Below are 24,936 nucleotides of genomic sequence, written 5' to 3' on the forward strand. Positions count from 1 at the left end.
ATGGGGTGGGGAAGTGAGATCGGATCACAAGTGGTCACTGAAGACGCATGTGGAGACGCATTTTAATGGCAGGTGTGAACAGACGTACTCAAAGCTGTCAACTTGTGATCCGATCACTGAGGACGCATGTTCATACCAGGTGTGAACAGGGCCTTAGACTGTCCATCTCCAGAGTCCACATTCTTTTTGACTGAAAGATTGTATTCCTCCAAACACCCACCCATGACCTCAGTGAAATATCAGTTTTTCCTCTTACCTTTGGCAAGTATTGGAGACATTTTAGACTTCTGTAAAACAGATAATAGCATGAATTACTGAATCGTGTAGCAAGATGTCAGTTTGTAATATTTCAGTATCTAACTATGAAACAAGGAATCTCTGTATTATAAGGTTATTATATATGTGGGTTTGTCCCTCGCATATCTCCAGAACCGTTCCTCCAATCTACTTCACACTTGGCGGGTGTATTGCTGGGGACCCGAGAACGTGAAGTGTTGAAGGTAGTGGCCAGATGGTGACGCTATAACAATGAAATTTACATTTTGGCCTGTAACTTTTGAACTGTTAGTCTCAAAACCTGGATTCTATGGGTCCAGACAAATCTATCCATATAAGCCACGCCCATTTGCGTCTAGATTGATTTTCCACCATTTTGAATTTTGTCCAAATCTGTTTTTTCAATACTCCTCCTACACATTTTGAGCAATTGTCACCAAGTTTGGAACAGAACATCTCTGGACCAAGCCGGGAAACGTTACTTTTTGAGATTCTTGATGTTTCATACAGTTTAGCTACAGCTGGCCCTCAAAGTTAGCGCAAATGCCGTGACAATGCTGTTTTTATGGCTTATGTCACAAAAAATGTCATATCTCCTTAACGCTTTGGGCTATTGCGACCACATTTGGTGGACATATGTAGATATGATATGAAGTGACAATAGGTCAATAGGTGGCTTTGTAGCAGGATCATGTGATTCTAAAGGAAGTAATCTCTGTCAGTGTATGTGACTGTCCTTCGCATATCTCGATAACTGTTAATCCATTCTACTTCAGGCTTACATACCGCGGGTCTCAACAACGCTGCAACGTATCGGCCCATTCCGGACGGGCACGCGCTACGAACGGGCACTGCACTAGTAAACAAAGATAAAGCTTACAACATTAAGCCTCAGTAATGTCATCCCAGATTATATTGACCTTTGCAGCTTTGAAACCATCCGGCCAATATCAAACATGTTGCAGTCCAAATAATGACATCTCCCATGTTAAACTGTTTTTACCAACCTGAGCTCGCCTGACAGATTAACAGTAATATGATGTTTTTTCTCAACTCACTCAACTCTGATGCCTGATTGACAGACAGTAGTCTAATTAGTGTTGACAACGGGGGCTTCCCGACTTCTCTGAATTACTGAACAGTACTGCATGTCAATTTGGCGGATTTTCTTACCGTAAAAAGTAGAAGAAGAAAAAAGATATCTGTGGGCAGCGTAGAACTGGATACAAGGCAAACTGAGCTGGTGAACTATTTCGTTATTTATATTAGACAGTACAGCAGCTCATGTTTGTAGAATTCCTTAACAACTTGAATCATGGATTCTTTTTTATTTAATTTAATTTGAATGGCTTTGAGGTTGTCATTAATGTTGTGCATGTGCCAGGATATATCATTATCAGCCACTCTCTTTAAACAATGTTAGCTTCCTCTGGAATATAGTTAACAAGATGGATAACATATTTTTCAGTTGACACCTCAACCCTCCTTTGGGGGTCGGCATACTAGAACTGAGAAGATACAGTTGAGATTATTGGTGCGTAGTACCATACTATTCTGTATGCCAGAAAAAGATTTAGTATGTCCCAATACAAAGTGTGTCAGGTTCAGTATTCCAAAAATACAGTTGCATTTTGCAGTATGCAAGTCAGCATACTTTTCTGGCTTTTCTGACCCACAATCCTCTGCGCTGCGGAGGATACGTCACATCAACTGAGCCGCTGAGACAGCAGACAGATGACCGCGGATTACAGCTCATTGACAAAAGCCACTGAATATATGAGCAAGAGGGTCAAAGTTCAAGGCACAATATCATGATGAAGTAGTACGATCCAACTGTATGCACACTGCATGCAACAGTTGGTACTTTTTACTAAAACAGTTGGTAAGTGGACCTCGAGTTGAAATTATTTTGTTTGTCACTAAGGTCCTAATTTATCAAAGAACATGTTCAGTGTTTACTCATTATAGATTCCAACTACGAACCTCCTCCGGTGGCTCGTTTCCATTTTCCTCTTCCTCAAAATCCTCGCTGTAATGTGGAGATCCTGTAAAGGCTGAGAGAGAAACGACCTGATTGAGACACACAGAAACAGATATCCCTTTCACACCGAGGACTCAACCAGGGTTGAACCAGCGTTGATTGTGTGTCTGAAAGGGTTAACCCACGTTGAGCGACTCGGCATCGCGACCAAAGTTGAAAGGTGGGTCAGACCAAGGTCGGACCAGGGTCCATTTCAATGTGAACAGCACGCACCAGGGTCGCCGGTGCGTGGGCGGGACAAATCTATTTGGTTGCAGATGGGGGCGTTCAGTTGTGACGTAATTGTCACAGGTAGCTCAAACAGACAGAACGACGGCAGCAGGAATGTTTTCAGATTCACTGGAGGTGAACAAAGGACGATTTGAACAACGCGGATGTGTGGCGAGACTTTGAGGGGCGGGAGCTCCTGGCCGTCCGTAGTGAGGAAGAAATTAAAAGGTAGATGACGGGACGGTGAGAGACAATGTAGCGTATGAGAACATTAACAAGGCTGCTGAATGAGAGAGGTATCCGCCGTTAGGCACAGAGACAGAAACACACCGTGTAACCGACCCCCTCACGGTACTGCCAGCTGTGAGCGCGTCTCTTTTAAAGCATGTTTGCACATTTTCTATTTGTACCTTTTTATCTTTCCAAATAAACCTGCAAAGAGATCCATCTGTCGCCTGTTCCATCTGTTATAAAGTAACAAACCCAGTCCCAGTCCATCCCATTATCAAGCTATTAGCAAACGGAATAATATATCAACCCATTTGATTACATTTGGACAAACTCCTACATTATTCAACAGTTCAGTCAGTCAATGAACTCATGATTGATAGATACTGTAAATCTGTATGTCTATATGTTTTTGTATACATTACAGCTCCACGTAACATATAACATAGTTTAACATTTTAGAAAGGTATAATGCTGTGTGTATATTTATACCATATTATTCCAAAGACATGCATCATTCTGTGACATTTTACATTTTTGCACACATTGATGATGCCACTATCATCTCCTCTCTGCTGTAACCCAGGTCCTGACCCAGGTCCTATTTGAATTGTCCTGACCCAGGTCCTGACCCAGGTCCTATCTGAATTGTCCTGACCCAGGTCCTGACCCAGGTCCTATCCGAATTGTCCTGACCCAGGTCCTGACCCAGGTCCTATTTGAATTGACCTGACCCCAGTCCTATTTGAATTGTCCTGACCCAGGTCCTATCTGAATTGTCCTGACCCAGGTCCTATTTGGTTGGTTTCTCGCAGAACGTGCCTAAACCCACTCACCGCTTTAACCACACCCTCGACCTTGTTATGTCATATGGCGTTGAAATTGAACATTTAATTGTTTTTCCATAGAACTCTCTTTTATCAGACCATTATTTAATCTCTTTTGAATTCTTATTACTAGACTATACACCATCAGACAAAAGTGTGTACACTAGATGTCTATCCGATAGAGTTGTAGCTAAATTTAAGGAAGTGATTCCATCAGCATTAAATTCAATACCATGTCTCAATATAACAGAGGACTTGTATGTTAATTTTAGCCCTACCCAAATTGATCATCTTGTAGATAGTGCTACAGACTCACTGCGAGTCACACTTGATTCTGTTGCCCCTCTAAAAAAGAAGTTAATAAAACAAAGGAAGTCAGCTCCATGGTATAACCCTCAAACACGCAAATTAAAGCAAGCATCGAGGAAACTGGAAAGGATATGGCGTTCCACCAAACAGGAAGAATCTCATTTAGTCTGGCAAGATAGTCTTAAAACATATAGGAAGGCTCTCTGTGATGCCAGAGCAGCCTATTACTCATCATTAATAGAGACAAATAAGAACAACCCCAGGTTTCTGTTCAGCACTGTAGCCAGGCTGACAGAGAGCCACACCTCTATTGAGCCATGTATTCCTACAACCCTCAGTAGTAGTGACTTCATGAGTTTCTTTAATGATAAAATACTAACTATTAGAGACAAAATTAATCACCTCCTACCGTCAACTGGTACCAATTTATCCTCAAACTTAGGAACCTTAGACACAGCTGTACAACCTGATATATATTTAGACTGCTTTTCTCCTATCGATCTCCACAAACTGACTTCACTGATCTCTTCATCTAAATCATCTACCTGTCTCCTAGACCCTATTCCAACTAGACTGCTTAAAGAAGTTTTACCTTTAGTTAGCACCTCTTTACTGGATATGATCAATGTGTCTTTACTAACAGGCTATGTACCACAGTCCTTTAAAGTAGCTGTAATTAAACCTCTTCTTAAAAAGGATTTAGAATGCACCATAGCACAGAGACAGCACTAGTGAAAATTACAAATGACCTTCTAATGGCATCGGACAAAGGACTTGTCTCTGTACTTGTCTTGCTAGATCTCAGTGCTGCTTTCGACACCATTGACCATCACATCCTATTACAAAGACTGGAAAATGTAATTGTCATTAAAGGAACTGCACTAAGTTGGTTTAAGTCCTATTTATCAGATCGATCTCAGTTTGTACATGTCAACGATGAGTCCTCCATGCACGCCAAAGTTAGTCACGGAGTTCCACAGGGTTCTGTACTTGGACCAATTCTATTTACCTTATATATGCTTCCCTTAGGCAATGTTATTAGAAAACACTCCATAAACTTTCATTGTTATGCAGATGATACCCAATTATATCTATCGATCAAGCCAGACGAAACAAACCAGTTAACTAAACTTCAAGCATGCCTTAAGGACATAAAAACCTGGATGACCTGCAATTTCCTGATGTTAAACTCAGACAAAACTGAAGTTATTGTACTAGGCCCTGAGCGCCTCCGAAACAAATTATCTAATGATATAGTTACTCTAGATGGCATTGCCCTGGCCTCCAACACCACCGTAAGGAATCTGGGAGTTGTCTTCGATCAGGATATGTCCTTTAACTCTCACATAAAACAAACCTCACGGACTGCCTTCTTTCATCTACGTAACATTGTGAAGATCAGGCACATCCTGTGTCAAAATGATGCAGAAAAATTAGTCCATGCATTTGTTACCTCTAGACTCGATTACTGCAATTCCTTATTATCAGGCTGCTCCAATAAGTCTCTTAAGACTCTCCAGTTGATCCAGAATGCTGCAGCACGTGTACTGACAAGAACTAGAAAAAGAGATCATATTACGCCTGTATTAGCTTCTCTACACTGGCTGCCTGTAAAATCCAGAATAGATTTTAAAATCGTCCTCCTCAACTACAAAGCGCTAAACGGTCAGGCCCCATCATATCTTAAAGAGCTCATAGTACCCTACTACCCCACTAGAGCACTGCGCTCAAAGAATGCAGGGTTACTTGAGGTTCCTAGAGTCTCCAAAAGTAGAATGGGAGCGAGAGCCTTCAGCTATCAAGCTCCTCTTCTCTGGAACCAGCTCCCAGTTTCAGTCCGGGAGGCAGACACCGTCTCTACATTTAAGAGTAGGCTAAAGACTTTCCTCTTTGATAACGCTTATACTTAAGCTGCTATAGACCTAGACTGCCGGGGGACTTCCTATGACACACTGAGCTCCCCTCTCCTTCTGTATATACTCATGTCCCATGTCCATGTTGTTACTAACTTCATTCCTCCCCGGGAGTCCTTGTGCCTCCTTGTCTCGCAGCTAACCGTGGAGCGGGATCACACCTGGAGCGAGGTCATACCTGGAGCGGGATCACACCGGGAGCGAGGTTATACCTGGAGCAGGGGTACACTTGGAGCGGGGTTTCACCTGGATCTTGGTGGTCTCCGGTATTGTGGCTGCATCTGCTACCGCGTCCGGTGCCTGCTTGACACCAACTGCTACCATCATTAATTAACTACGTCTGTACGAGGGACTACCAATGCTAACGAGGGATTACCAACACTTAATGACAATGTGGCAGCCTGGAGAATAACACTTCTCAGTCACTGCCAAAGACATCAAGAACTCCCAGCAAGCATGCTGATGCTGCGTAAACCAACGCACGGGTATCGATCACAGGGACGTCCCACACCAACATACATGGACGTACTGAGGAGAGATGCTGGACAGTGCTGGCGAGCTAGCCAGATGTATGGTGGACTGAGACAGCTGGAAACTCCACTTGAAAGCCCGTCTGGGGACGACCCAATGATATCAATTCCGATAGTTGTATTATCACTCTTTCCATCCACCACTATTGGTTTTGTGTTATCAGTCCTATCTCTCTCTCTCTCTCTCTCTCTCTCTCTCTCTCTCCAATTTAATTGAATTGAATTTGAATTGTCCTGACCCAGGTCCTATCTGAATTGTCCTGACCCAGGTCCTATTTGAATTGTCCTGACCCAGGTCCTGACCCAGGTCCTATTTGAATTGTCCTGACCCAGGTCCTATCTGAATTGTCCTGACCCAGGTCCTGACCCAGGTCCTATTTGAATTGTCCTGACCCAGGTCCTGACCCAGGTCCTATTTGAATTGTCCTGACCCAGGTCCTATCTGAATTGTCCTGACCCAGGTCCTGACCCAGGTCCTATTTGAATTGTCCTGACCCAGGTCCTATCTGAATTGTCCTGACCCAGGTCCTGACCCAGGTCCTATTTGAATTGTCCTGACCCAGGTCCTATCTGAATTGTCCTGACCCAGGTCTTGACCCAGGTCCTGACCCAGGTCCCCGACCCAGGTCCTGACCCAGGTCTTTTCTGAATTGACCTGACCATGGATTAAATTGAATTGACAAATTGGTTTGAATTGACAAAAGAAGGGTTGAACATGGGTCAGATAACCCTGGTCTAACCCTGGTCATTGGTGTGAAAGAGAGATAAAGAAAACAGAGAAAGAGAGGTTTGCTAAGGGTTTATTACTCTTACCTGGAGACTCTCTGACTGTCTTCCTCTGATCATCATCCCTCTGCTCCACTGCTTCCTCAGCTCTCCTGGTGGGAGGATATGCATCCTCATTACTTTACAGTCACAAAGTTGATCTTCAAGAGCAGAGCAGCAGCAAAGACACTAATCATTCACCCCATAAGCAAGCATGAGGTCTGTTAGTATGCAATCCCACTGCCCAAGCTTAACTTTTGGTACATCTGTCAAGGGCTGAAGAACTGTTAAAAAAGTAACATCTAAGCCCCATTCAGAGCCAACATCCCAGAGGGAAGAGGGTAGTCAAATATTTACCATGATCCTCAGCAATGAAACTCATACTTCGTAACAGCATTTTAGCTACAGACGTAGGCAAAGTTGTTGGTAACGTTCCGTTAAAGAGAGAAAAACCCACAATGGTCACTGAAATAACTTGAAACTGACAAAAGTAATAATAAATAAAAATTCACTGAAAATTAACTAATGAAAATCAGATATTGTTTTTGAATTATGGTTCAGCAGAATCATTTAAAAAAACAAACTAATGAAACTGGCCTAGACAAAAATGATGGTAACATTAACTTAATATTTTGTTGCACAACCTTTTGAGGCAATCACTGCAATCAAGTGATTTCTGTAACTCTCAATGAGACTTCTGCACCTGTTGACAGGTATGTTGGCCCACTCCTCGTGAGCAAACTGCTCCAGCTGTCTCAGGTTTGAAGGGTGCCTTCTCCAGACTGCATGTTTCAGCTCCTTCCACAGATGTTCAATAGGATTTAGATCAGGGCTCATAGAAGGCCACTTCAGAATAGTCCAATGTTTTGTTCTTAGCCATTCTTGGGTGTTTTTAGCTGTGTGTTTTGGGTCATTATCCTGTTTGAGGACCCATGACCTGCAACTGAGACCAAACTTTCTGACACTGGGCAGCACATTTCGCTCCAGAATGCCTTGATAGTCTTGAGATTTCATTGCACCCTGCACAGATTCAAGACACCCTGTGCCAGATGCAACAAAGCAGCCCCATAACATAACCGAGCCTCCTCCATGTTTCACATTAGGTACAGTGTTCTTTTCTTTGGATGCTTCATTTTTGCGTCTGTGAACATAGAGCTGATGTGACTTGCCAAAAAGCTCCAGTTTTGTCTCATCTGTCCAAAGGACATTCTCCCAGAAGCTTTGTGGCTTGTCAATATGCATTTTGGCAAATTCCAGTCTCGCTTTTTTATGATTTGGTGTCCTCCTCGGTTGTCTTCCATTAAGTCCACTTTGGCTCAAACAGTGACGGATGGTGCGATCTGACACTGATGTACCTTGACCTTGGAGTTCACCTCTAATCTCTTTGGAAGTTGTTCTGGGCTCTTTGGTTACCATTCGTATTATCCGTCTCTTCAATATGTCATCAATTTTCCCCTTGCGGCCACGTCCAGGGAGGTAGGCTACAGTCCCATGGACTTTAAACTTCTGAATAATATGTGCAGCTTTACCTTTAACATGAAGGTCTATAATGTTCTTTCTGATCTCCTGAGACAACTCTCTCCTTAGCTTTCTGTGGTCCATGTTCAGTGTGGTACACACCATGATGCCAAACAGCACAGTGACTACTTTTCACCCTTTAAATAGGCAGACTGACTGATTACAAGTTTGAAGATACCTGTGATGCTAATTACAGGACACACCTTAGTTTAATATGTCCCTATGGTCACATTATTTTACATCTTTTCTAGGGGTACCATCATTTTTGTCCTGGCCAGTTTCATTAGTTTGTTTTTTAAAATGATTCTGTTGAACCACAATTCAAAAACAATATCTGATTTCCATTAGTTCATTTTCAGTACATTTTTATTTATTATTACTTTTGTCAGTTTCAAGTTATTTCAGTGACCATTGTGGGTTTTTCTCTCTTTAACGGAATGTTACCAACAACTTTGCCTACGTCTGTATAATCACATTACAGGACTTGTTTTGTACCAGACAAGGGTATTTTGCAGGAAAATCATGTGACCCTTGTCACCAGTGAATTTCCAAGAGAATAACTTTACAAGTCTATATAGTCTATATATAACTTTACAATTCACTCTACATTTTATTTTTATATATTCGCACCCGGGTGAGAATAGTCACACAGCAGCTATTCGGCTATTTACACCGGTAATAGTAGTAGTAAAATAAAGAGCGACGCAGTACATGCGAGTAGTAGGTTATGGATGAATGGGTCGAACTCAGGACTCACATCCCGGAGAACGGGGCTGAAGTCCTGTGAGAAGCTTATTTTTCATTTAGTTGACTTTTTATTTTCTGTATTTTAATTATTATTTACACAGTTTGGTTAGGTTTAGGCACCAAAACTACTTGGTTAGGTTTAGGAAAAATACAGTATACACATACAGTATCTAATGTGTGCCGGGCTCGGGTGCAAATAGTTACTAATACTTGCAAATATTGTTAGCAACGGACACCTGGGTGCTTGTCTCTGCCATGCTATACACACCCAGGGGTGCTATTCTGCCCCGGGTGCTAATAGTATACTGACACCTGGATGCTAATAGTATTCTGACACCTGGATGCTAATAGTATACTGACACCTGGATGCTAATAGTATTCTGACACCTGGATGCTAATAGTATTCTGACACTTGGTTGCTAATAGTATTCTGACACCTGGATGCTAATAGTATACTGACACCTGGATGCTAATAGTATACTGACACCTGGATGCTAATGGGTGCTAATAGTATACTGACACCTGGATGCTAATAGTATACTGACACCTGGATGCTAATGGGTGCTAATAGTATACTGACACCTGGGTGCTAATAGTATACTGACACCTGGATGCTAATAGTATACTGACACCTGGATGCTAATAGTATACTGACACCTGGATGCTAATGGGTTCTGACACCTGGATGCTAATAGTATACTGACACCTGGATGCTAATAGTATACTGACACCTGGGTGCTAATAGTATTCTGACACCTGGGTGCTAATGGGTGCTAATAGTATTCTGACACCTGGGTGCTAATGGGTGCTAATAGTATACTGACACCTGGATGCTAATAGTATTCTGACACCTGGGTGCTAATGGATGCTAATAGTATACTGACACCTGGGTGCTAATAGTATTCTGACACCTGGGTGCTAATAGTATACTGACACCTGGATGCTAATAGTATACTGACACCTGGGTGCTAATAGTATTCTGACACCTGGGTGCTAATGGGTGCTAATAGTATACTGACACCTGGATGCTAATAGTATTCTGACACCTGGGTGCTAATGGGTGCTAATAGTATACTGACACCTGGATGCTAATAGTATACTGACACCTGGGTGCTAATAGTATTCTGACACCTGGGTGCTAATGGATGCTAATAGTATACTGACACCTGGATGCTAATGGGTGCTAATAGTATACTGACACCTGGGTGCTAATAGTATACTGACACCTGGATGCTAATAGTATACTGACACCTGGGTGCTAATAGTATTCTGACACCTGGGTGCTAATAGTATTCTGACACCTGGATGCTAATGGGTGCTAATAGTATACTGACACCTGGATGCTAATAGTATACTGACACCTGGGTGCTAATAGTATACTGACACCTGGTGCTAAGTACTGCCCTGGGGGGGGGGCCTCCCTTGGGTGCTAATAGTATACTGACACCTGGGTGCTAATAGTATACTGACACCTGGGTGCTAATAGTATTCTGACACCTGGATGCTAATAGTATACTGACACCTGGATGCTAATAGTATTCTGACACCTGGATGCTAATAGTATTCTGACACTTGGTTGCTAATAGTATTCTGACACCTGGATGCTAATAGTATACTGACACCTGGATGCTAATAGTATACTGACACCTGGATGCTAATGGGTGCTAATAGTATACTGACACCTGGATGCTAATAGTATACTGACACCTGGATGCTAATGGGTGCTAATAGTATACTGACACCTGGGTGCTAATAGTATACTGACACCTGGATGCTAATAGTATACTGACACCTGGATGCTAATAGTATACTGACACCTGGATGCTAATGGGTGCTAATAGTATACTGACACCTGGATGCTAATAGTATACTGACACCTGGGTGCTAATAGTATTCTGACACCTGGATGCTAATAGTATACTGACACCTGGATGCTAATAGTATACTGACACCTGGGTGCTAATAGTATTCTGACACCTGGGTGCTAATGGGTGCTAATAGTATTCTGACACCTGGGTGCTAATGGGTGCTAATAGTATACTGACACCTGGATGCTAATAGTATTCTGACACCTGGGTGCTAATGGATGCTAATAGTATACTGACACCTGGGTGCTAATAGTATTCTGACACCTGGGTGCTAATAGTATACTGACACCTGGATGCTAATAGTATACTGACACCTGGGTGCTAATAGTATTCTGACACCTGGGTGCTAATGGGTGCTAATAGTATACTGACACCTGGATGCTAATAGTATTCTGACACCTGGGTGCTAATGGGTGCTAATAGTATACTGACACCTGGATGCTAATAGTATACTGACACCTGGGTGCTAATAGTATTCTGACACCTGGGTGCTAATGGATGCTAATAGTATACTGACACCTGGATGCTAATGGGTGCTAATAGTATACTGACACCTGGGTGCTAATAGTATACTGACACCTGGATGCTAATAGTATACTGACACCTGGGTGCTAATAGTATTCTGACACCTGGGTGCTAATAGTATTCTGACACCTGGATGCTAATGGGTGCTAATAGTATACTGACACCTGGATGCTAATAGTATACTGACACCTGGGTGCTAATAGTATACTGACACCTGGGTGCTAATAGTATACTGACACCTGGGTGCTAATAGTATACTGACACCTGGATGCTAATAGTATACTGACACCTGGGTGCTAATAGTATTCTGACACCTGGGTGCTAATGGGTGCTAATAGTATACTGACACCTGGGTGCTAATTAGTATACTGACACCTGGGTGCTAATAGTATACTGACACCTGGGTGCTAATAGCATCTGCAAGAGAACATTACACACTCCTGATCTCGATTCTTGTCTTTTGGATATATTGTCTCTAAAAAAGAGCATCGAGTGTGGTGAGACACCTTCATGATTGATCTGTTCAGATTACTTCTGTCCTTTAGTGCTTAGTGGGTGTAATATTACAGCATACCTGAGGTTAGGACCAACAGTAGAACTTGTTGAGTCCAGCTCTCTGTTCAGCTTGGAGTAATCTATAGTTGATGAAGCTCCTGCCTCCAGTTTGGTAAAGAACCTGGCTTTCTCCTCTTCTTCCTCTATAGTGTCCAAGCCAATACTGGTGGTGTTCGCAGCTGGTACCATCACTGAGTCTGCACACACATATAAAGAGAGCACAACTGTGATACGTCTGAACTGAAATATTACTAGGGGTGTCTTAGTTGTGTCTGTCTAGAAAACCCTTGCCATAGACAACCAGTGTTGTTTTAAATGCATTATGGAATGTAATCCAACAAACTACTAGCCAATATTCATCTCTGCTGTCCCAGACTCACCCTCTGACTCAAGACTGTCTCTGCTGAGAACAGCTGCTTCTTCCAACCCATCTTCCTTCAAACCAGCGTCTCCTGGATCCTCTTCCTCCACTCGAATAGACTTCCTCAAAGACTTCCTGAAAGTCTTCCCAGATCCCAGCAGTCCTGGAGAACAATGTCACAGAAAAGTGAACCTTGTTTCAATGAATGAAGGTCACGCCACATCAGTTGACCTGAACAATCTTAGACTACTATGACTAAGAACTGTAAATAGATCATATATTTATTATACTTACAGATATTTATTTTAGTGTAATTGTTCCTCTTGTGCCAGCTGTCATTGAACACTGAGGACTGCCTGTTTTTCATGTACTCACTACTAGTACTACAAGTTGTACGTGAGGACAAATACATAACAACTAACTGTGACCCCAAAGATTAGCATGCAGTGGGTTCAACACCCGACACAATCACAACATCAGGACTTCACAAAGGCAGTATTTATCGCAAAGACATTTTATTGGAATGCATTAAATATTCCAGTTCGCTCATGTAGCTGTGTCGCTACCAAATCTAAGGAAACATTTCCCGAAAGTCCTTATCCTCACAGGGATTTTATACATTTCTGTTTCTATTGTATGGAATTAGTAACTGGTCTATCAAAAAATATCAGCTGCAGGTGGGTACTAATTGTAAACCTGGATTAATCTGTGTTTGACTCGAGCCTTGACGCCTGACAATGGTCTATATGACTGAAAACAGTGTGAATAATTAGGACATTATCCTTCCTCTCCCCATCTGTCAGTGCAGTCAGAACCTACTTGACTTTTTCTCTACTTTTCCAGCCAGAGGCATTTTTTTTTTTCCTTAATAAACCACACGCTAAATGGTGAAAATGTCACAGTTTCCTTATGTGTCCTCATTTATGTCACGATGGATAAGAAATGAAACTCTTACAGGTAGGGATGCACCAATCCCACTTTTTCAGTCTTTATACCGATAGTGATACCTGGGCTTTGGGTATCGGCCGATACCGAGTACTGATCTGATACCAGTGTTGAATTAATCAGCTGTAGGCCTCACTGTGAGGAAGTGACTGGTTCATTCTGTTATGTGTAAGACAACATCAGGCTGGAATCAAACACTTTCCTAACTTTGCAAAACAAAATGTAACAAATTAATACATAGATAACATAACATAAATTTAGTGAATTGATATTTATTATTAAAATAATAAATTGTACACCATGGATGTGAACCATTCTCCCTTGGTGACAGCACTGCTGCCTGGTCTGGTCAGCTTGGACAGTCCGCTCAAGCACCTGTAAGGCAGCCGTCCCAAACAGCTGCCCTGGTTCCACTGGGACAGTACGGCTGGTCCTCCGACATGTCTCTGACAAGGGCAACTGCGCCAGCCAAAACCTGGTGACCAGTCTGAACCAGAGTGGACATCAGACGTCCAAGTTCCCTCGACATCAGGGAAACGCCTGCAGTGATGCATCACTGAGGCTGGTGGAGGAAACGTCAAAAGCAGCCTGCTGCAGAGAGGCTGAGAGGGCAAGCATGAGGTGAGAGACGGAGTTGCCGATGCAGCCCATGCAAGCCGCGGTGTCACAGGCCTTAGAAAGGAGGTCATCTGTGACCCAACATTGGGGTCGGGGGCATCGGCCTCTGGCCTCAGAGCCCCGTCAGGGGAAACTATGATGCTGCAAGTCACGCACGGGTCCTCTGACAGGCCGTCCCTCAGATGTTCGACGCCGGAACAAGAGGGGCAAAGGTCCTGGCCATCCTCAGGTTGAAGAGGAGCCATACAGGTGTTGCAGCCAGGAGAGTTGAGCATAGTGATGACAACAGAGAAAACTCTGCCACACCAGTTGCTGCGGGCCGCTTAAGTCGGTCTGAGCGAAAGCACTCTGCTGACTGAAAACGGGCAGTAAACAGTCAGTGCAGTGAGGGGGGAGCGAGAACACTCTCTTCACTAGCACAGTAGCTGTCAATATCGGAGTCCACCAGATTAGCCAGAGCGAGAGCACTCTGCTTACTGTGAAGGCAGCAACGTTATGAAAAAACAGAAAAGCTATAGTAAGCAATGTATAGTGTTACAGTGAGAGGGAAGCAGGGACGCTCTCCTCACTGACAAAATGTTGTTGAAAATCGGTAAAAGCCGAGCGGACACGCCCTCGTTTGTATACAATTAAGTTAGCTTGAGCTAAGCACTCTGCTACTTGTGAACACAGTAAAATGGTAAATGGATGGTAAATGGACTTGGACTTATATAGCGCTTTTCTAGTCTTCCGACCACTCAAAGCGCTTTACACTACATGTCAGTATTCACCCATTCACACACACATTCATACACTGATGGCAGAGGCTACTAAGGTGCCAACTTTGCCCATCAGGATTTAATCTAAATACTCATTCACACACCGATGGCTATGCCTCCGGGAGCAATTTGGGGTTAAGTGTCTTGCTCAAGGACACATCGACATGTGACCCGGAGCAGCCGGGGATCGAACCACCGACCTTCCGATTGGTGGACAACCTGCTCTACCCTCTGAGCCACAGCCGCCAGTAACGTTAACGTTATAGAGAACAATGTAAATCGATCTCACCGATTGATGTTTACATGTGAAGATGGTCCTTATCACGCTGGTGATGACGAGGATTGCCGTTGCTGTCGGAGAACCGAACGGTGAACAAACACCATGTTAAGGGGCAGCTTGTCGAAGCCTTTGGAGGGCGAACGCCGCAACTTGGACCGGTGGTCACAAGGCTACAGGTGACGAGCTCCAAGAGATTTAGTCATAGATAATTTAGCTTTTAAGCTAATGCTACCACAGTAGTTGCACAAGCGAGAAGATGAAATAGGACTGATCTCGTGGATGATACACAAACTTATACCTAACCAGGGTCATCGGGGTCACACGTGACTTTGTTGATATTAATACTCGACCTGCGCATGCGTGAGACGAAGATACTCAGTGTTAAAGCACTGCCTCTGGCGTTCAGTAAGGACGAAATAGAAATGTGTTAACTTTGGCAGAAAATAGTATTCTCATGTAGGACACATCCCTCATAGTAAGAAGCTCTTTGAGAAAATACGTTTTCAGGACCTTTACACCTAAATTATCATTACGCTATTAAACAGATAAAGACCAAAAGCAAAAGTACTGAATTCAGATTCGGATGTAGACAGTTTACATTTATCTACTGTACAAGTATACTTAATATCAACATAAACAGTGGCACTACATGTTTGTGTCAATTCAGCCACGCAGATTCAACTGGTAATTACATCCAAACTGGGGAAAAAAAGTTCGGAAACTTGTGTTTGTTGGATTATTTCTCTGTTGTTACAATGTTAATGGTCATTGTATTTTACATGGTTGGAAAGCCTGTTTATTTACCTTCACAATGATGTCCAACTTGTAAGGATCATGCATTTGTGGGATGAGCAGCACAGCTGATTATGTGGGTAGCACCCAAGAAAAATTTGCCAAAATGCTCTCCCAATGGTAAACAGTGTATTCTCCTGTTGGTGTTGACTCTTGTTTTGAGTTGTTTGGTGGATTGGATGATTGAACTCTCTATCAGTAACAAGGAACAAACAAGACATATTGGCTATTTTACACTTTATTCATTTAATACACCGTCAGGAGCCTCAGTAGCGGTGGAAGATCCATACGCAGCTACAACAGCCTGGCACCTCCTCCTGATGCTGGTCACCAACCTGGTCACACGTTGCTGTGGGATGGCGTTCCATTCCTCAACCAGGATTCGTTGCAGGTCAGCCAGCGTGGTTGTGTTGGTCACTCTAACACGTACAGCACACCCAAGCTGATCCTACAAGTGTTGAATTGGGTTGAGGTGTGGACTCTTGGCAGGCCGTTCCATTCTCTCTACTCCCACATTGTGGAGGTAGTCTGTGATAACCCTGGCTCTGTGGGGGGGGGCGTTGTCATCTTGGAGGATGGTTAGGTGCCAGATTGTGGAGATATGGGATCGCCACTGGCTGCAGAATCTCATCCCGATATCTCACTGCATTGAGATGGCCTTCAATGATGACAAGCCTTGTTTTGCCAGTGAGGGAGATGCCCCCCCCACACCATGACACTGCCCCCACCAAAAGCTGTTACTCCATCGCTGCAACAATCAGCATAGCGTTCTCCGCGTCGTCTCCATACTTTGACCCTGCCATCCAACTTTAACAGACAGAACCTGGACTCATCACTGAACATGACATTCCCCCACATGTTCAGGTTCCATTGTCTGTGTTATCGACACCAGCGCAAACGGGCCTGACGGTGAAGGGCAGTCATTGCAGGCTTCCTGGTAGCCTTATGAGAATACACTGTTTACCATTGGCAGAGCATTTTGGAACATTTTTCTTGGGCGCTACCCACATAATCAGCTGTGCTGCTCATCCCACAAATGCATGATCCTTACAAGTTGGACATCATTGTGAAGGTAAATAAACAGGCTTTCCAACGATGTAAAATACAATGCCAATTAGCATTGTAACAACAAAGAAATAATCCACCAAACACAAGTTTCAGAACTTTTTTTCCCAGTTTATATTGAATAAAGTTATGAATAAACTGTGGTTGACTATGCCTGCATACCGATTTTACATAATGTATCTATAGCAAAAAAAAGAATCTCTCTCTCTCTCTCTATCTATCTCTCTATCTATCTATCTATCTATCTATCTATCTATCTATCTATCTATCTATCTATCTATCTATCTATCTATCTATCTATCTATCTATCTATCTATCTATCTATCTATATATATATATATGTATATATATGTATATATAGATATATATTCCCCAGTGAGCCAGTGACCTCTATTTGGTCTTTCCACTGCACACTACTTTCATGGGCATTTGATTACTGCCAGCTGATAAGCTATAACATATGCCCATATCTTCTCTCACTTCCTGCTGAGCTTAAACACTGGCACAACTGCAGCAACTGACACATTTTCATTGTGGAAAAAGTGCCAGGCTAACAAAGGCTAACATGTTCAGTCAGTGTGGTGGGTGATATATCATGGAGAACCCTCTCCTCACTATTACCTCTCCCTGTTCCTCCATCGCCGTGTTCCTCATCTTGCCACCAAGACACTGTTGGTTTCTGGGCTGGTTTCTGATTGCTTCTGGCACCGGGCTGCTTGTCAGAGTCATCTGAAACAGACTGACAGGAAATCAGGTTTCAGTCAGAGATGCTTTCAGGATATTGTGGAAACTGCTTATAGTGATCACGGTTACAGTGATCAACCGCTTCTATGGATCAAAAAGCTTGGGACAGAATCATTCCTAAACAGATGCCGTTTAAATAATTTGCTTATTTATAGTAATCAATTAGTCCACTTACAGTGTTCATTCGGGGTCTTTTCATACATGACAACATCTGGAAAAACATTTTAAAACTACGCTAGACTAACGCAGTGGTTCCCAAACCTTTTCTGCAGGGACCCCCTTTTGTAGATAAAAAGGCCCACAGGCCAGTACAAAAATGCATCATTGATATTTAGCCTTGCCCCGCCCCCTAGTTTGGGAACACTGGACTACTTTAATTACATTTTTGTTTTGTATTTTGTCCACTGTAAGACTGTGTAGATTAAACCATGAGTCAGATACTCATTCTGCTATCGCACTTTATGCCTGTCAAATGGGACAAGTATGACATTTGAATAATCGTTTTAAAAAACACATAGGTTCAAACTATTTTAATATCTATTCACTCCCTTCACTGCATTCAGTGCGTGCGAGGCAGAGAGACGCCGTAGTGCTGCTTTTTTTTCACAATCTAATATTATTTTTTGAATATATGATTTTTTCTATTCAAATATATACTTGAAAATATTCATTGACAGACCTAGGCTAACGGCACTTTTAAATAAGAGAAGTTCACATCAGTCAGTGTTATCATTTTTAAGAGCGTTGGAGCTGGTGTGGATTGGACAGATTAACCCCTGCTTGCAGTCAGCTGCCATGTTGCTACTGGTGAGAATTCAGGGTCACTCATTCCAGTCTAGCTTCTTTGTGCCTCTGAAGTTGTTTAGTTCGGACCTAGTAGGAGTTTCACAGAATAGTCCACCATCAAAACCACTAGTCGACATTGTGCATGGTTTAGCGTGCTGCAGTAATAAAGCAGTGGCAATGCCTCCCGCTATCCCTGCAACAAAGCAGGTTTGCCTTGTAACTGCAGTCAGAAAGTATCTCCAGCTCAGACCATAGACTGTATATAAGATGTAGTCACTGTGACGTCACCCATTGGTTTCTGGACTACGGTTTTGAAGCCTTGAGTCTTGGTTATTTGCAACCAGAAGTGACACAAGAGGGTGGAGCTAAATACAACTGAACGCTGAATAAGACATTTTTAGGCGACCAAAATGTTATAATTAACTTTGATGAAGTGAAAACACACTGTGAAAGGGTTAAAGCTGTAAGACGAAAACACGGACAACTCCCAGATCGGACAACACCGTGGTAGAGACCTGTCAATCACAAGGTAGCCCTGCCCTAAAGCATCCCCTGCTTTATGGTCTATCTGACTCTATATGGGACCATCATTTACTAAATGAACATTATGCTGTATTGAGGAAGACCCCTCCTGCTGGCTATTAGAAAGAATGCAGGTTTAAAGCACTTCCACATTGGCTTCACTTCTCAGAACCGGAGGTTGCCGCCTGGCTCTGAAAAGCCTGCAGGGACTTTAGTCCAATCAGATCTCAACAGCCTCTCATCAAGGATGCTGCTATTTCACCTATCCCCATGTGGATCTCGTCTACATTAGTTAACCCTTTACACGTTGTATTGGAGATCTTTTTGACTACATGCTTTGTTTAGTGGTGCCCAGCTCAGCTTCTTGCTTTTTCTTTGTTTGTCTTATTTCTTGGGAGCGTACATTTATACAGCACTTTTCTATAGGGTCCGACCACTCAAAGCGCTTTACACTACATGTCAGCATTCACCCATTCACACACACAGTCATACACTGATGGCAGAGGCTGCTAAGGTGACAACTTCAGGACCTAATTCACACACCGATGCTCGAGGACACATCGACATGTGACCCAGAGCAGCCGGGGATCGAACCACTGACCTTCCGATTGGTGGACGACCTGCTCTACCCTCTGAGCCACAGCCACCCTAACAACCATAACAAGGCTGCTGAACGAGTGAGGCATCCGCTGTTACGTCACACAGAAATATACACAGAAAGTTAATAATAAGCCGACCACCTCACAATACTGCCAGCTGTACGCGCATCTGTTTTTAAAGCATGTTTACACATTTTCTATTTGTATTAGGGATGCTCATTTTGAACAAATTTCTTAACCGATAACCGACCCTTGTTAACCGATTATTAACCGTTAACCGACAACCTTTGTGCCTCACATGCAGCGGTGTACCAGCTGCAGGAGCACAACAGATATTGGTTGACGGGAGTCTCCAGTTCACCGTCCGGGAGCGTTAACTTAGCAGCTACGATGCTGCGTGTAGTGTCGCGGACATGCAGTCACTTTCCCAGTAAAAGTCTCCACCACACATTTAGTTTAGTTTAGCAGGTTGTCAGCTGTGTGTCTGCCCGGCATAACGTATTTTGTTTGCCCGGCATAACTTTAGCGAGTGGCCAACAAACAGTGTGTGTATTTGTGCTACGTTAGCAGTTTCCAACAGACCGTGTGTGTGTGTTGGTGGTGAGTGTGAGGTTGTTGGTGGCGTTCTAGTTGTGATCGTAGGTGTAGCAGTGTGTGTAGTTTATTTGTCGGTGAATAAATGCTATGAAACTACAACTCCTCCGCTCCGCTCAATTGAGCCAGAGACCGGAGCCGACTTCCTGTATCCTGCAACTCCGGCTCCGCCTCTTAAGGTGGGCTTTTAAGGTGGACCAGCTTTTCTCCTTAAAGAGACGAGCCGCTCCTCTGAGCCGCTCAGCGTTTGAGTTAATTATTAACATTTATTTTAACCGATAGCACTAATCGGTTAAAATGCTTAATGTCGGTTAACGGTTAAACGGTTAATTATGGACATCCCTAATTTGTAACCTTGTAAACTTTTTATCTTTCAAAATAAACCTTCAAAAAGATCCATCTGTCGCCTGTTCTCTCTGTTGTAAAGTAAAAAACCCAGTCCCTGTTCATTACATTATCAAGTAATTACTTATCGGTATGCATTGCTCCCGGGTTGTGACCCAGGTCGTAACTGTCCTGACCAGGGTTCAACCCGGGTTGACTGGCTTGGTTTGAATTGACTAAAGGAGGGTTGAACAAGGGTCAGATAACCCTGGTCATTGGTGTGAAAGGAGTAGTAAAATATATCTATGTCTGAATGACAGAAAGGCATCACTTTAACAGACAGATGAAGCCAGCAATGTTGGCATATTCCATGTCTGAAAAGGCCTTGTGAAGCATGTGTACAGATGAATCAGTGTTTCCCTACTGTGTGATTCATGCAATCCTAAATGGACAGCATGATAATCTATGAAGAGTACCACAGTAGCCCTGTACATAATCTTACATTACCTCCTTCAGGAACAGCTCAAACTGTTCATCCAGCTCCTCCTTGGTCAGTCTGTGAGACATAGTGATACTGTCCACTCCATCAGCCAATAGGAACCCAGACAACTGGCATAAAGACAAAGAGAATTACACCTCATGGAAGTAGCATACAGTATGTTCAAACAAATGTAATTAAATACTTTAAGCGTTAAATGCCTAAATGTGATAAGGTGTATCGTTGTGACAGATAACCAGTAGGCATATTTGCTGCAGCGATTCATTTGGGGTAAATGACTGATATATTTGAGTTTAATTAAATATTGAACACCTTCCCTCCTTGGTGATTATATCTATATCTACTATGTTTCTTCACAGAAAAAATATCACTCAAATATTTCTAAATACGTTCTACAAAATAGACTTTACGACTGACAGAATTGTCTTTAGTTGGATAAGACATGTCTAGTGGACGGGATGTTTGATTGTAAATGACAGGAACTATTATGGAATCCTTCAAGTTCTCATTTCTTTAGTTAAAAAACATGAACACAAAGGAGACCTCGTTTTGATCACAAGTTCTTCCAGGAGTCAGTTCCTGTAAAGCACTCATCAAAAGGTGACATTAGACGGAAATAAAATGCTGCTCGCTGAAACATCTCATGCCGAATCTTTCCTATTAACCTCACCATGAATAAAGCGGAAGACAGAGCACCACAACATCTCCACGGCTGTTTTCGAAACCGCATACTGCATACTACTGAGGAGCGCAGTATACAGTATATACTGTATACTGCGTTCCTCAGTAGTATGCAGTATGTGACAGTTAAAGTGATGTATTTAGCAGTATGCTAGACGAGGCTTAAGCCTTCAAACCAGCTCTTAAAGCACAGGACAAAAAAACTAACTTGTACCACTATTACAATATTATCAAAAAATACAACTTTGATTTTGTTGTTTATGTTGTGCGTGTTTACTTTATAAGATACTGCAGGTTTAAACTATTTATTCTGACAGCTCATAAAGAAGTCCGACAAACAGGATCATCAACGAGGAGAGACGGGAAATATAAAACATTCATCCACAACGTTTACTTTACTCAAACTGCTTTTTCAGTTACAGCAAATGGACTGATCTCCCTCCAGATATTAGAGAAATGTTAAAAAAGTGTCATGTTGTCTCATCAGGAACCTCTCTGCCCCGTCAGAAGCTGCTCTTTCCCTCTCCTCTTCTCTCTCCTCTTCCTCTCCTCTCATCTTCCCTCGCCACTCTGCTGCTCTGCAGCCGCTCTGTGAGCGTCACTGGCCGGCTCTCCAGCGAGCTACGCCCGCGGGTGATTGTGGAGCTTTTTAACTCGAAAAAAGGCAAATAAACACAGGTTCCTGTTAATTTATAATGACATCTGTGTTGTGATATTTAAACAAACTATCCGTCAACAAGGAAATCAAAGCCTCTCGTCTACAGACCGGTCTCTAGAGAGCTCCAGCAGCTCATAGCGGTCTCTGAGCGTGACTACCCGGCTTGCTGGCAGCGACCCGGGCAGGCGCTCGCTGGCTGTCACGGTATTCTGTGGAGCTTCTAAACTCCGACAACGGTGGAACAAATGTTCGATTCGCCATCTAACTTCGTAAAACTGCCGATATTAATAATCTACAGTTGATTTCTCGCCTCAAAAACTTTCAGAAGTGAATTTAGTGTTGAAATGGCTACAGAAAACGTAAAAAAAGAGCAGCTTTTGGCTGCTTGTTTTTATACCCGTAGCCTGTGCTGTTCCGGCGCTTTGCATTGTGGGATACAGTAGGCGAGATAGACTGGTCCGATGCATACTGGAGAATTTTTCCAAATCAGTACGTCATCCGGGTATTTCTGGCATACTGGAGATTTTGCTTTTGTTCGCATACTGCATACTACATACTACATTTTGGCCAAATCAGTACGTACTACTAGTATAGTATGCGGTTTCGAAAACAGCCTACCTCTACTATAAAACAGGTTGGTGTTTTCAAACACATGAAGAAGAGACGTTGGGACGTTGACAGCACGGCGCCATGGAGATAGAATGAACCAATACAACTTCCGGTACAAACTGTCAAAATAAAGTCCTACCATAGCATAGATATAACTTGTTTTATGTACCCAGACATTTATATTCGGTGCATCAAAGTACTCCCCACCCAGTTCATGTCAGTAGGTCACTTGGTGAAGCATAGATGACAGTAACCATTAGTAAAGTGAGCGCCCACTTTTATTTTGAAGAAAGTATTGCCTATAGGCCGGTGTTACTACTACTACTACTACTTAGCTAACAGTAACCTTAGCTAAGTAGTTGATCTCCTTAGCTAGTAACGTTAGCTGGATAAAAAAGTAAGCGAACCTTTTCCCACTGCATGCGGAATACCCAATACACCAACACACCGTCACTAGCGTCCATGTATCAGCCTTACACTGACACAACTCACATCCATGGCGGTCCACTGGTTGATGGTTGAACCGTCCTCCTCCTCCTCTGGTCTGGTGGTCTGCTGGTCTGCTGATTGATGGTTCAACCGTCCTCCTCCTCCTCTGGTCTGGTGGTCTGCTGGTTGATGGTTGAACCGTCCTCCTCCTTCTCTGGTTTGGTGGTTTGGTGGTCTGCTGGTCTGCTGGTTTGAGTGTCTGGCAGTTCCCGGCAACACCAACCCGGGTCACAAAACCAACCTGATTGGCTAGAAAGAAATGCGTCATAAGAAGTGCTAACCAATGGGAGAGGGGTTTGTGGATGAATAAAAGAGTGTGTGGCTCCCTTGAGTTCCCATCAGCATGCTATTGTGATGGTGGACAACATGTTCTTTAAGATCAACTGACCACCACCAGAGCCCAGATTAATAACATACAGATGGTTCTAAAGCTTCCAGAGACAAAGGAAGACACTTAAAGCTGAAGTAGGCCAGATTGGAGCAGATATGATTAAAAAAAGTTATTTTTATAAAACGGTCACTATATTTGTGATGGCGAGATGAAGCCTCATGAAGCTTTGAAGCTTTCCAGCAAATTGGTTAGGAAAAGGCTTCATTGCTCGAGGTTTCATGTGCTCACGAAACCACCTGGTGGTCAAAGAGTGTAAAACAGGCAGATATGATCTTAACCATGTGATAAGATAAGATAAGATAAGATATTCCTTTATTAGTCCTGCAGTGGGGACATTTGCAGTGTACAGCAGCAAAGGGGATAGTGCAAAAAAACAAGATGCATCAGCTAACACAGTAAAAAAGAGCTAAACAAAGTGTAACAAAATATGAACCAAGCATAAAGATAGGAAGTATAAAAATAGGAGCAGTATATACAGTATTGACAATAAACTGAATATTAACAAAATTGCACAAGTGGAAAATGATATTTCACAGTGAGAATTAAATGAAAATCCACCTGAAAATATCAGGTTATTGTCAGTTTGTCAGTTTTTGGTGTGTAAGTGTAAGTGCTCTACTGGGAGCAGTGCTGGTTGTGGTCTACTGCGACCACAGATCTGTGATATACTGTATTTTGCGCCAGTAAAGGCTGTTGGGAATGACTATAAACAATGAAAAAAAATCTATTACCATGTAATCAATTTATAGATATATCATATATAATAAAATGTCTATTTAGTAAGTATATTATGAGTATATAAGATACATTTATAATAAACTAATTGTTTTGTGAGTAATGCATCTTATGTGTGTAAACCAATCCTTTGGTCAATAATTGTATTGTAGTGTAGTGTAATATAATATAATA

General features: G+C 42.7%; 1 protein-coding gene across 9 annotated transcripts in view; it reads right to left on the reverse strand.

The window, feature by feature from the left end:
* cep162 (centrosomal protein 162) overlaps positions 1–23,943 on the reverse strand; it is a 60,636-nt gene extending 36,693 nt beyond the window's left edge. For 2 of the 9 annotated variants that reach the window (XM_074654818.1, XM_074654817.1), the window contains exons 1-9: positions 23,157–23,231; positions 21,870–21,911; positions 21,208–21,309; positions 17,753–17,870; positions 12,693–12,836; positions 12,332–12,509; positions 7,148–7,212; positions 2,260–2,330; positions 257–287 (exon numbers count right to left, since the gene is read on the reverse strand). In XM_074654818.1, the coding sequence (XP_074510919.1) occupies positions 257–287; positions 2,260–2,330; positions 7,148–7,212; positions 12,332–12,509; positions 12,693–12,836; positions 17,753–17,870; positions 21,208–21,309; positions 21,870–21,911; positions 23,157–23,192 (787 nt within the window). In that variant the 5' untranslated portion in view covers positions 23,193–23,231. Of the gene's footprint in view, positions 1–256; positions 288–2,259; positions 2,347–7,147; positions 7,213–12,331; positions 12,510–12,692; positions 12,837–17,752; positions 17,871–21,207; positions 21,310–21,869; positions 21,912–23,156; positions 23,232–23,554 lie in introns of those variants that run through there. The other 7 variants (XM_074654816.1, XM_074654813.1, XM_074654815.1 and 4 more) reach the window with 6 other exon arrangements.
* Positions 23,944–24,936: the final 993 nt, after the last annotated feature.

The sequence above is a fragment of the Sebastes fasciatus genome, chromosome 12 (genome assembly GCF_043250625.1).
Source record: "Sebastes fasciatus isolate fSebFas1 chromosome 12, fSebFas1.pri, whole genome shotgun sequence".
NCBI lineage: Eukaryota > Metazoa > Chordata > Actinopteri > Perciformes > Sebastidae > Sebastes > Sebastes fasciatus.